This window comes from Lepidochelys olivacea (assembly GCF_965140295.1).
Source record: "Lepidochelys olivacea isolate rLepOli2 genome assembly, chromosome: 18".
NCBI lineage: Eukaryota > Metazoa > Chordata > Testudines > Cheloniidae > Lepidochelys > Lepidochelys olivacea.
The window spans coordinates 7553263-7566656 of NC_140428.1; the positions used below are offsets into that span (position 1 = coordinate 7553263).

A 13394-nucleotide genomic window follows, 5' to 3' on the forward strand; every position below is an offset into this window, starting at 1 on the left:
TAGGGTAGCCCTTTAGGAGGTGATCTCCCCGAGGGTGGAATGGCCCACATAGGCCATCTGGACACTAGGAGTAGTCCATGCCCATGATACAGAGAGGTAAGACAGACATTCCTGTTCCAGGCCATTTACCCTGTACTGCACAATTATTAGAGATGCAAACCGACTGTCTTGCAGTTTACAACCAGAATGGGACTTAACATGGAGATTCTGGCAGAGAGAGTGTCTGGGAGCCGCGGTGGGAACCTGCAGCGATGCCAGTCCCAGCCATCAGTGCTGTGGGAACTGGTGTATGAATGGTGGAACCCCCAGCCTCTTCAGACACTTTGAGTGGAGAGGGATTACCTTCTCAATCAGCTCCATCAGTGGTTTGGCCTTCAGCTCCTCGATCTTGGTCTCGTTCATGCAGGACTGGTAATAGCGCTGGGCCTTGCGCTCGGCCTCGCTGGACACGTTTGATGTGGTGTTTTCTGTAAGACAAGCCAGGTATGGGGCTAGGAAGACTCCATCTGAGCCAGAGGAGGGATGCCGATGATTGCCGGTCACCCCAAGCATTGCTGTTTAGGAGGGACAGCCTGTACTTGGTAAGAAAAGCAGTGCTTAACTAGTAATGAAAGAGGAGCCGGGGCTCAAGCAATTTTTTTACATTCATAAGTGATCCAGCAAGCCCAGAGATGCTGGGGCTCTGAACTGCCAGGCCCAGAGGTTAGGGTTGCCAACTTTCTAATCACACAAAGCCGACCCCTGCCCTGCCCCTTCTCCAAGACCCTGCTCCCCCATCCATACCCCCCCCATCACTCGCTCTCTCCCACCCTCACTCACTTTCACTGGGATGGGGGTTGCAGTGCGGGGAGAGGGGAGGGGAGGGCTCCAGCTGGGGGTGTGGAATCTGGAGTGGGGTTGAGGATGGGGGGTTTGGGGTGCAGGAAGTTGGGGTGCGGGAGGGGGGTGAGGGCTCTGGGATGGGGCTGGAGATGAGGGGCTTGGGTTGCAGGAGGGGGCTCAGGGCTGGGGCAGGGCGTTGGGGTGCGGGAGAGGGTGCAGGGTCCCGGGAAGCGGCCACCAGGTCCCTGCAGCCCCTATGTGCATGTGCAGCCAGGGAGGCTCCGCGTGCTGCCCTCGTGCCCACATGCGCCGCCCCCTCAGTTCCCATTGGTCACAGCTCCTGGCCAATGGGAGCTGTGGAGCTGGCACTGGGGCGGGGGCAGTGCGTGGAGCCTCCCTGGGCACTCATGCACGTAGGGGCCGTAAGGACCTGGCGGCCACTTCCGGGAGCTGTGTGGAGCTAGGGCAGGCAGGGAACCTGCCTTAGCCCCGGGCAAACCATTGCGCAGCGACTGGACTTTTAACTGCCTGGTCATCAGTGCCGACTGGAGCCGCCAGGTTCCCTTTTCAGCCAGGTGTTCTGGTCAAAAACCGGATGCCTGGCAACCCTACCAGAGAGGTGCCAGGACTATGTACTGCCAGGGGCAGAGGTGCCAGGGCTGTGAACTGCCAGGCCCACAGCTGCCAGGACTCAGCCCTGAACAAATTAAGCCCAGAAGAAAGGTAGCATCCCCACACTGTGTCTCTCTGAAGAGCTCTCCCAGATCAATGAAAGTATTTCCCTCTCCCTCAATATCCCCATTTATAGCTTTCAAGTGCTGGCAGGGCCACAGTTCTCCAGGAAGGCTCTCTGTTTTCCAAAGGTCATCTCTGATTTGGAGTCCCCAATCTTCCACCTCCTCCAGCTTCAGAGACTGATCCTTGAGAAACAATCCCCCATTGCTCCCATAGGCCTTGCCTACACTGAGCGTTTTTGAAGTCCCTCCACTCCCTTGCTCTAGCCCCAGTGGGAAACCCCCACTGCCTTATAATGATCATTCTGGGGGGAAACACCACGGGGGTAGATACTCAGGACTGCCAGCCAAAGTAACAGACCTCCTCTGCAGCCGGCAGTCCTATATGCTGTCCTCAGCAGTCCCTCCTGCTGAGAGTCACAGGGACTGGAGCAGCCAGATTAAACAACAGAGATTATTCCAATAACCCAGGATGAGAGGGAAACTGCTCCCATAAGCCTGTTCTCATCTCGGTTTCTAGGCAGCTAGTCACATACACAGCTGAAGCCCATACACTGCTGGGTGCAATTGTTTCCCTTATGGAACTCAGCATCCAGAGACGAGGAAGAGGTGGGGCAGCGAAGAGGATGCTAGCCAGACAATAGGGCAGATGTAATCAAATCAGGGAGTCCCCATCATTCAGCGGCTGGGCTTGGCACACATGCATCCCACATGCAACCCCAGCAGTACTTCCGGTGACTCCCTGGCCTGTAGACAGCAGTCTGCTAGGTGAGCCTCCCCTGCAAACACCAGTAGGGGCTGGGCTAAGGCCTGTATCAGCTGGAAGGTGCTTTTTGCATAACAGAGAGTGAGCAAGATGCTGCTTGTAAAGGGAGCAGCAAGAAATAGTTTAGAAGGCCCTTCTGGATGGTAACCTGCTGGCTCCGACAGAAGGGAAGGCAGAAGGACACCTGACACTGAAGTCACCACTTGTCTACTGGAGATGGAGATGCCCAGTGTTCAAATCTCTTAAAAGGCCCCCTCACTAGACTCATCCATAGAAAAGGCAATGTAGATGGCAATATCTTACACAGAAATAATACTGGGGTGACTTCCTACTCAATTACCTCTACGCTGGGCCCCAGCTCCAGATCTATCTAAACATGGCACTGCGGGCTGTTCTGGCATGATCCACCATGAGCTACGCAGCTGCACTGAAGAGGAACTCAAGTGTGATGTCCCCCTGAGAACTCCTATCAGCGTCAGAGGGGAGAACAGGTGACCTGTGATGGAAACCTGCTTGACTGGAGAGGGTGGGAGGAAAGCACTCTGACTGAGCAATGGGGAGTCACTTGGAAGGGTTCTCTGGCTCCAGGGGTGAAAGCCGCTCCCAATCGTGCTCTCCCTGGCGGAAGAGAGCACGGGAAAGTGGATTTCCCCAGCCTGTGCTAACCCTGCTACTCAGCACAGCAGGCAACGGTGTGAATCATGGATGTGCCGACGTGCGTTAAGCAATAGCTGCATCGGAACCTGCTTACACTTAACACAAGCCTGGCCCGCACTGAAGAAGGCCTTCGTCCGCTGGAGCTGGAAGAACAGGAGGCATGTGGCAGGTCTACAGAGGTGTGGGGCAGAGGGAGTTATCAAAGCTGTGACAGTGACAGATCTCTCCCTGAGGGCTGAGAAGGAAGTCAGGGAGACAGTAGCCGAACACTTGCACATCTGTGTGCTACAAAAACCAAACACAACCCACTTGTGTGAGCTGGAGAAAGCCAGAATCTGGGAAAGGCTCTCAGAGCCCAGGGAACGAAGTGCCTCCATTGCCATGGGAACCGTTCCCCAGCACCAGGCCCACGCCAGCTCCTTTGCCTGGGAAGTGGCAGTTGAGGGAGCAAAAGCTCCATGCGGGAGCTCTTTGTTGTGTTGTTTCATCTGCTACTGGAGATGCACCAGGGCATTTGAAGTTCAGCAATTCCAACCTGCCAAAATGGGGTGCTCATTTGTGTCTCCGGCTGCCTGGTCCCGCCTCCACACACTGCAGTGGCGGGGCTCGCCCTTTGGAGAAGCCAGACCAGGAAAGCAAAACAAAAGGCCTTTCCCAGAAGCCCTTGAAAGTTCTGCAGATGGGCTGGCTCCCGTTGCTGAACTGACTGTAAGCGCGCTGTGTTCCTGGGGCTAGGTTTCTTGTTAGCTCTCATTTATTTGCATAATAAGATCCCCAAGTCTGCAAGCAGCTCCCTGAAAGACAGATAATAAACTCTCCTTCAGGCCAGAGCAAGATACTTAGGACAGGCCTTAAAAAGGAAGCCATAAAAGGGTAGGTCTGCTCTGAGCAGCCATCCACTAGTCAAAGAGACATGCACCCACACACTTTCTCTCAGATTTAGGACCTACAGTCTGGGCAGCTTTATAACCAATTGGAATCCACCAGGGAACATCCTTTGAATAATCCAACCTCTCAACTATGAAAGATTTTAAAATTAAATGGACAAAGCACTAGAACACACCCTACAGGGAACAATTTTGCAGTGGTCTTTCTGGACTGGATGGATGGCATGGCCCAATAGATGTTTGCTGTTTCTAGCTTCTACAATCTGTTAAGGTTCCCTCCCTAGAACTCCACCACTCTGTCAACCTAAATCCGACATCTGGGGGAAAAAAAACGCACAGGCAGGTCCTACTGAATACAGGACTGCAGCCTGCAAAGCAGTGATGCTGTCCACTATGATCTCTACATCCTTTTCAAACATCAGAACTTGAGATCCTACTGCAATGCTGTGGCAAAAAGCACTAATAGAATCCTTGCCTGTATCAACAACGCAGTGAGTCAGAGCTGGGAGGTAATTTTACCTCTCTATACAGCATTTGTGAGACCAATAATTGAATGCTGCATCCAGTTCTGGTGTCTACGTTTTAAAAAGGATATTGAAAAGTTGGGAGAGGATATAGAGCAGAACCACAAAAATGATTAGAAAGCTGGATACAATGCCTTACAGGGAGAGATGGAAGGAGCTCCATCTGTTTAGCTTATCAAAAAGAAGTGACTAGGTATGAACAGCTTCACAAGAAGAAAACACCAGCAACGAAGGGCTTTTTAATCTAGCGGAGAAAGGCAGAACAAGAACAAATGACTGTAAATTAAATCCAGACATATTCAAATAAGAAATAAGGCACACACATTTAACAAGAAGGGTGATTAACCACTAGAACCAACTCCCAAGGGGAGTGGTGGATTCTCCAATTTAAATCTGCAAATCAAGACTGGATCCATTCTGGGAGATGCTTTAGTCAAACCCAAATTATTACTCATTACAGGGGCAACTGAGTGGAATTCTCTGGCTTGTGTGATGCAGGAAGTCAGACTAGCTGATCTAATGGTCCCTTCTGGCCTGAAATCTATGAAAATAACTCCACTGGCCATAGTGCAGGCAGCCCACAAGAAAGGCTGATGTAAGACAGAGTCCATTTAGCTTCAAATTCTTTTAGAAATTGCCTCACACCCACCCTTCCTAAGGTAGGACAGACAATCAGCAATGAGGACAGTTAGGGGTGGGGGAGAAAATGTATCAAAAAGGATATGAACAACGGAGAATGTAAATGATTTAAATGCCCCCCAGCCCTCCTTTCAGGCAAAGAGGAGATTTTTTGTGTTGTAATTAAGTGAAGCATTTAGTTTAAGAACTAATCTAGAAAATAAAGATAGTGAGAACAAGAAGGCTGTAGAGCAATACTGTCAAGGTTCCTTCCCCACTCTGAACTCTAGGGTACAGATGTGGGGACCTCCATGAAGGACCCCCTAAGCTTATTCTTACCAGCTTAGGTTAAAACTTCCCCAAGGTACAAACTTTTACCTTTTGTCCTTGGACCTTATGCTGCCACCACCAAAGTGTTACACAAAGAACAGGGAAAGAGCCCACTTGGAGATGTCTTTCCCTGCAAAATCCCCCAAGCCCTACACCCCCTTTCCTAGGGAAGGCTTGATAAAAATCCTCACCAATTTGTATAGGTGAACACAGACCCAAACCCTTGGATCTTAAGAACAATGAAAAAGCAATCAGGTTCTTAACAGAAGAATTTTAATTAAAGACAAGGTAAAAGAATCACCTCTGTAATCAGGATGGTAAATACCTTACAGGGTAATCAGATTCAAAACACAGAGAAGCCCTCTAGGCAAAACCTTAAGTTACAAAAAGACACAAAAACAGGAATATATATTCCATTCAGCACAGCTTATTTACCAGCCATTTAAACAAAACAGAAATCTAATGCAATCTAACTAGATTACTTACTAAGTTCTAAGACTCCATTCCTTTTCTGTTCCCGGCAAAAGCATCACACATGGACAGACCCTCCCCCCCAGATTTTAAAGTATCTTGTCTCCTCACTGGTCATTTTGGTCAGGTGCCAGTGAGGTTATTTTAGTTTCTTAACCCTTTACAGGTAAAAGGACTTTGCCTCTGGCCAGGAGGGATTTTATAGCACTGTATACAGAAAGGTGGTTACCCTTCCCTTTATATTTATGACAAATATAAATAAGAATAATGATTAACAACTATAATAACAGAATCCTCACCCTGTAAGGCTATGTTTACTTGCAATATATGATTCAATCACTAGATGGCTCTGTGTGATGCAAAATGTTTCAAACAGGGAGCAAAAGGCAGTGGTAAATAACAGAGATCAAGCTGGAACCCATTAATAAATGCATCCCATCTAAGATGAATTGTGGCTACATTCTATATATTCTTAGGGCTCTATCCAGCAGAGAAGAACTCACATCGCTTTGTGCATGCCACAGCCTGTAACAGTCATGGAATCAGTGGGTTTGTATGTATGGATACAACAAAAATAAAACCAAATAGAATAAACTGCTGTGGATTACTGGAACTCTGTGGGAATGGAGTAACCCCATGCTCCTACCTTCCCCCTTTCCGAAGGAGTTGCCTTCCGCAACCTAGCTAAACTTTGAGATGCTCGTTTGAGCTGTGCAGCACCTGCCCCCTGTAGGCACCAGGCATGGCTAGTAGCCTCAGCTGGGATGGATTTCTTAGTGGCTAATTCCAGTGACAGAAGACTGACAATTAGGTTCCCAAGCTAGCTCTGCCTTCCTGCTGCCTATTCTGAACTGGTTTCCTTGCTACCTAAAATTTACCCTCAAGCCACCCCGATGGTCCCAGTCATAACAGTTTGTGATCTGGGGGGCATTTCTTGCCAAGCCCGCAGAAGCTATGGAACATAGACTGTGTAGGTCTAGAGCAGCAGTTTTGGGACAGCAATGGGAGTCTTGTCTCCAGCACATGTGTTTGTTATTAGCACTGACGGTTTCATTTAACATTAGCAGGTTGGATTTCTCTGATGGCTGCAACCGCCCTGAAATGTTATAACTAATGTTTTGCTCTGTTGTGTAACTGAATTTTGTTTTAAATTAGAGATCTGCAGTGATTACACAAACCCCAGATGCTACCTGGAACCTGCCTGCATGTTTTTACTATCTCAGGTCCCTTTAAATTAAAAAAACAATCCTATGCAGAACTGCTCTGCTTGATGCTATATCCCTTTTCAGTCCACTTGGTATGTGGCATATCCACTGTGACCCTGACACTAAGTGCAAAATGTACCATGCAGTCTGCAATGGATCAGAGACGAGAGGAACACAGACCTGTACCACATCTCTCCAATGAAGCAAGAACTTCCTCACTATCCTCCTACAGATAATTATCGTCAGAACCAGCCTGGTTCTTTGAGTCAATAGCATTGATAAGGACCCATTTGTTTGCTCAAAGTCTGCACAAACACGCCCTGAGGGCTGCAGCTGTACAGATGCAATTTTCCCACTTCTCCTTTCACATGCTGAGAGCATGCAGAGATCAGCATGGATCTATGATAAAGCCCATGGAAGCCATCAGCACCCAGCTGCAGGTAGCTCTCTTGTGTCTGGTTGAAAGTCACTTCCCTGTTTTTCTTTGGCAGCCTTACTCTTAGCACAACCCCTTGGCTCAGAAAGCTGCACCTGGCAAGGAGGCGTTGTACAGATTAGAAATCAACAGCAAAGTCATGGGCAGTCACAAAGGCTTGACTTTCTCTGCTGGTGGGACCTTTAAGCCAGCTCAGGTTCATGCCAGGTAGAGCCACATTATGTGGATACATGCCACCAAAAGCCAGCACTCCATACCCCCCAGCCCCAATAGGGCTTGGCTGCAAATGTAACCTCATGATTGGTTAGACATTAGGAAAAACTGTCAGGGTGATTAAGCACTGGAATAAATTGCCCAGGGAGGTTCTGGAATCTGGAGATTTTTAAGAGCAGGCTGGACAAACACCTGTCAGGGATGGTCTAGATAATACTTAGTCCTGCCATGAGGCAGGGCACTGGACCAGATGACCTCTCAAGGTCACTTCCAGTTCTACAATTCTATGATGGGAGCCTAGAATGGGGGCTATTCTTTGGGACAGATGCCAGCTTTGCTGTCACCAGGGGCAACAGAGATGAACCTCTTCTCTCCTCGAGCCAATTGTACTGCCTCAGCAGGGACATGTGTTTCTTGCATATAGTCACTGTGGTTTGCACTCATTAACCCAGTGGTTCTCAACCAGGGATACACGTATCCCTGGGGTACGCAGAACCCTTCCAGGGGGTACATAAACTCAACTAGATATCTGCCTAGTTTTACAACAGGATACGTAAAAACCACTAGGGAAGTCAGGAAAAACTAAAATGTCATACAGACAATGACTTGTTTATACTGCTCTATGTACTATACACTGAAATATAGGTATAATATTTATACTCCAATTGATTTCTTTGATAATTATATGGTAAAAATGAGAAAGTCAGCAATTTTTCAGTAATAGTGTACTGAGACACTTTTATATTTTATGTCTGATTTTTAAACAAGTAGTTTTTAAGTGAGGTGAAACTTGGGATATGCAAGACAAAGCAGACTCCTGAAAGGGGTACAATAGACTGGAAAGGTTAAGAGCCACTGCATTAACCCACCCATTAAATCACGGGGCTGGCTAGACTAAGCTTGTGCAGCTCACCGCTGAGATTTTGTGCTTGTTTAGTCGTTTATTATAACATCCCCTGTCCGCACCTAACCTTCCTCTCTGCATTTCCCTTAGGAATTCCCCATCTCCCTCTCACTGCAAGTTATCCCTATCCTTGGGCAAGAAGTTTTCATCATAGAAAGAGGGGGATGCTGCAAAGCCCACTCTGTTCCAGAATCAGAGAAATGAGGGCTACAGGGAAGCATGAATTACTCTTTCCTGTCCACTACCCACTTTATTAACGGGGTCAAGATTCTGCTCTTGGTCAAACTGGCTAGCGAGTCACTCTGGGGAAGCTTGCAGGGAGTTTTAGAGCAGGAGGAGAGAACATTTGAGCAAGACCACTTCTGGGTTTGCTGCTGCAAGTGATAAAAGTTCCTCTACTATAATGTGGACCTTGTGACCATGTCTGCAGGATCCATGCTAGGCTGGAGGTCCCAGGAGGAAGGCAGAGTTATCATTCTCAGTCTGCAGAGACATGTAAGAGAGGCCCTTTCCCCAGCCAAAAACCTGGCAGCAATTCTCCTCCATTCTCCAAGCCACCTCTGTGGACTGGTGGAGCGAGTGAGGCTGTTGCAAAAAGGGCTGTAGGACAGGAGTAACTCCCAACTGAGCACAGGAGAACCTCTACTCCTGACACCGACAGCACCTTCTCTGCAGGAGATGTGCTGGGGCAAGCCAAAGTAGGGTGCAGGTGGCCAGAGAAAAGGGGAGACGGCCAGAGTGGATTTGTGCCCTGTCATTCTATGCTCCTACAAAGAAAGCTGCATGGGGTATTGAAGTAGCAGCACAAGTTGGGGCAGCCCCAGGGCCACATGACCTGTCCCCAAATCCTGTATAGGGGAGACACAAGCAGCCTCCCCTCTGAACCTGCACCAGCATCAGCCATAGTGAGCACTGGGCGTTAGCCTGAAGAGACTCTAGTTTTATATGCTGGGAGTTCAATCCAAGATACCTGACTACAGGAGAGGGATAGCTCAGTGGTTTGAGCATTGGCCTGTTAAACCCAGGGTTGTGAGCTCAATCCTTGAGGGGGCCATTTGGGATTTGGGGCAAAAATTGGGGCTTGGTCCTGCTTTGAGCAGGGGGTTGGACTAGATGACCTCCTGAGGTGCCTTCCAACCCTGGTATTCTAGTGATTCTAATGACTAGCCTGTGCTGGGGGCAGGTCCTGTCTCAGACTAGCTCAATAAACAAAACACGGTTTGATATTAGGGTTTGCAAATAATGATTGAGGGAGGGATAGTCCAGAGTTAGTGATTTTCCTAGATGTCCAAGGAGCAAGTGTCTCAGCCATGAGGGCCCTGCAGCCATTGCTACCTTCTCAGCTACCCCAGCAAAACTGAGTCTGTATCACTGTGTAGTAAAGTTGCCTGGTAGAGCTGAATGTGGGACCTGAAGTGGGGCAGAACCGCAGCTGTGTCTCAGAACTGCAGGCCTCACACCCCACCTACGTGCCCACATGAAAATGGGTTTGTGGCTGGTCAGCTGGGGCAAACCCATCAAACACTGGACTCTTGTGTGTGTGTGTGTGAGCACAAGCTAGGCCTGGAATCCAGAGAGGAGCCCTAGAATGCCCCACAACAGGGGCTCAGGCTAACGGAGAGTGGGCTTCCTACCGGGCCACTGAATTTCAACACTGCTTCGGGTGAGAGACAATGACCTCCGTCCTGGCCAGATACCAAGGGGCTTCCTTAGCCAGGAGTGTCTGGAATCAAGGACAGAAGATCCTGGCCTGGATTGTTATTCCCCTCAAAACAAGTTGGCAATTCCACATTTGGCTCCCGCCTGGGTTAATGAAACAAAGAGGCTCTCTCCGCAGTGAGGGGGCGGGGCCTCAAACTCACTCTGCAAACTCTCCTCTACCCTAGACAAAGCAATGAACACAAAAGACAAAAATCCTGGGGGCGTAAAGAAAAATAAACACTGGAAAGATCTGGTTTCCTGGCTGAGCCCACAGACGCCACATCTGAGCTGCTGGATCACATCCTGCCCTGGCTGGAACTGGCACCGGAGAGAGGCTAACCCCTCTGCAGGCTGCTGGCACACAGCACGTGGCGAGCACTCCCTTAGTGTGCAGACAGGGAGGTGCCCGAGTTCCAAGGGTTAGATCAGAGGACAAAGCCCTGGCAGAATTACAGAGAGCTGCACAGGGGGAGCGCCATGTTTTATGGGATCCTCCGTAGCCCCTTGCTCTTCAACACTCCCATCAGGGGGCTGGAGGAAGCTCCCCTGCAGATTGGCACCCCCACTGCTTCAGAGTTTCTTCCACCAGCACAGGATTCTCAGTTCCCCAGAGACACTCCCATCTCTCTCTTGGGCAACTTGTCTCACTCACCCAGGTTCACAACAGACAGGACTTTTCTACTCAGTAAGGGCAATCTCTCTCATCACACCATGTCCTCAGCGCTGCAGTGTGCAAAGCCACTCATGCTGGATCCACTTAATTTAAAAGAGTGAGGGCTGGCAGTTGAGCTTTCTTAGTGAGGGGTCCGCAGGTCTGAAATAGCTTGGATATTTGGATCTTCAGGGCATGCTGCACAGTGCATCTATACTATATCTATGCCTCCAGGAACCTTGGGACATGTTGCAAACTTCTGTGCTGGGTGGGTTAGATCTGTGGGGGGCGGCGGGCAGGGGAGAGGAAGCTGTGTATTTTCTAAAAGATTCAGATCTCTTGGGTCTCGGTGTCAGGGGGAAGACAGTATACTGCTGGTTAATTTTAATTCTGTTATGTGTCAGGGCACCTAGTTCTTTGAATAGGGGCTACTTTTATTATTATTATGGATAAGCTTTTGTCATGGTAAAATTAGGCAAAATTCACTGATCAGCCATGGTAAAAATGTACAAAAATCAGGATATGATCAGAGCAACCAAAAATCTCCGCTGAGCGTGGAGGCATTGACACTGACTGACCTACAGGCGAGATGGCCCGCCGAGGTGAGTCAGAGGGCGGAGGTGGTGCTCCCTCCCTGAGCCCCACTGCCAGGGGCTGAGACTGAAGAACTCACGGACATCTGTTAAAGTCATGGAATCTGTGACCTCTGTGACCAAATCATAGAATATTAGGATTGGAAGAGACTTCAGGAGATCATCTAGTCCAATCCCCTGCTCACAGCAGGACCAACACCAACTAAATCATATCAGGAGGGCTCTGTCAAGTCGGGCCTTAAAAACCTCTAAGGATGGAGATTCTACCACCTCCCTAGGTAACCCATTCCAGTGCTTCGCCACCCTTCTAGTGAAATAGTGTTTCCTAATATCTAACCTAAACCTCCCTCACTACAACTTGAGACCACTGCTCCTTGTTCTGTCATCTGCCACCACTGAGAACAGCCGAGCTGCATCGTCTTTGGAACCCCCCTTCAGGAAGTTGAAGGCTGCTATCAAATCCCCCCTCAGTCTTCTCTTCTGCAGACTAAATAACCACAGTTCCCTCAGCCTCTCCTTGTAAGTCATGTGCCCCAGACCCCTAATAATTTTTGTTGCCCTCTGCTGGACTCTCTTCAATTTGTCCACATCTCTTCTGTAGTGGGGGGGACCAAAACTGGACACCATACTCCAGGTGTGGCCTCACCTGTGCTAAATAGAGGGGAATAATCACTTCTCTCGATCTGCTGGCAATGCTCCTGCTAATGTTCTTAATTATTGTGGAAACCCAGCAGGAGCAAAAACCCAAGCCACTGCCCTCTTATCAACTGGCAGATAGCATCGCAATCATCCTCCCCTAACCCCCCACTTTTGGAAGTAAAAGATCCAGGAGCCATTTGAATGCAAGGCAGAGTTTGCTTCTGGCAAAGTTAGCACTGGGAAATGATGCTGCAGGGCTGGTCCCACCCAGCTGCAGAACATGCACTTTCGAGAGGTGGGAAGAGATTGTTTGGCAGCGCTTGCTTGGTTCCTGGCCCATCTTACAGCATGGGAGAGCACTACCCAGTTACTACAGTTCTCTTGAGGCAATGTTGTAACCTTCACCTCTCTCAGAAGGAGTAGGATCTTTATTGGGACCAGCCTATCCAGGTTCATGGAGATGGCAAGTCAGCACCCCAAGAGTCACAAGGAAGGATCAGCCGAGGGGCATCGCCCCAGTCCCTGGATTCCTGCTGCTTTTCCGCTTCTGCTTGTGAATGGCCACCTTGCCTCACGGGTGGTACATAAGAAGACAGACACTCACCTAGAAGGTGCTTCATGATGGCCTGGTTGTGCTCCCAGAGGTTGTTGAAGGTGCCCCAGCGCGAGTGGCCATCGGGCACGGGGTTTCCCTTCATCCACCCACCACAGGCATATTTGAAGAAATCCTCACAGGGGCTCACTGTCCGGTCCAAAGAGCTCAGGATGGAGCTGGTCACGGAGATGCAGGCTTCTGTCAGACATGACTTGGACGGCCCTGGAAGGGAAGGGGCAGAACATCAGACCACAAGTCACCCTGGAGGCATCCGAAGTTTGTCCTGCTGCCTTGGGTTGAAAACAGAGTTCGCTGGAAAGGCTTCGGCATCAAGGTGGGGCAGAGTCTGAGACAAACCCAATGGGACAAGACACTTCCGGTGTCTGGGCACATGTACAATTGGACCTTTTGGCTACTTCTCTTGGCAAGTGAGTCTCATTCCTCATTTCCTCCCTCCTTTAGTTAGGGTCTCAGATCCCTTAAAAAAAGGGAGTCTGGGCTCCCAAACTATGATACAGCAGCTCACTGAAGGGGCAAGCAATGCAGGATGACAGGGCTTAAAGTCCCTCTTATTTTACCATGGTGCCACTTCCCACCAATGCCAGGGACAATCTGGCTGACTAGAGCCAGGGGAACGTTGTCCCTAA

General features: G+C 49.4%; 1 protein-coding gene across 5 annotated transcripts in view; it reads right to left on the reverse strand.

The window, feature by feature from the left end:
• The window catches only part of ECE1 (endothelin converting enzyme 1), a 117726-nt gene that overhangs the window by 30224 nt on the left and 74108 nt on the right, over positions 1 to 13394 (reverse strand). For all 5 annotated transcript variants that reach the window (XM_084651886.1, XM_084651887.1, XM_084651888.1 and 2 more), the window contains 2 exons: positions 12757 to 12969; positions 343 to 467 (listed from right to left, as the gene is read on the reverse strand). In XM_084651886.1, the coding sequence (XP_084508012.1) occupies positions 343 to 467; positions 12757 to 12969 (338 nt within the window). The remainder of the gene's footprint in view (positions 1 to 342; positions 468 to 12756; positions 12970 to 13394) is intronic.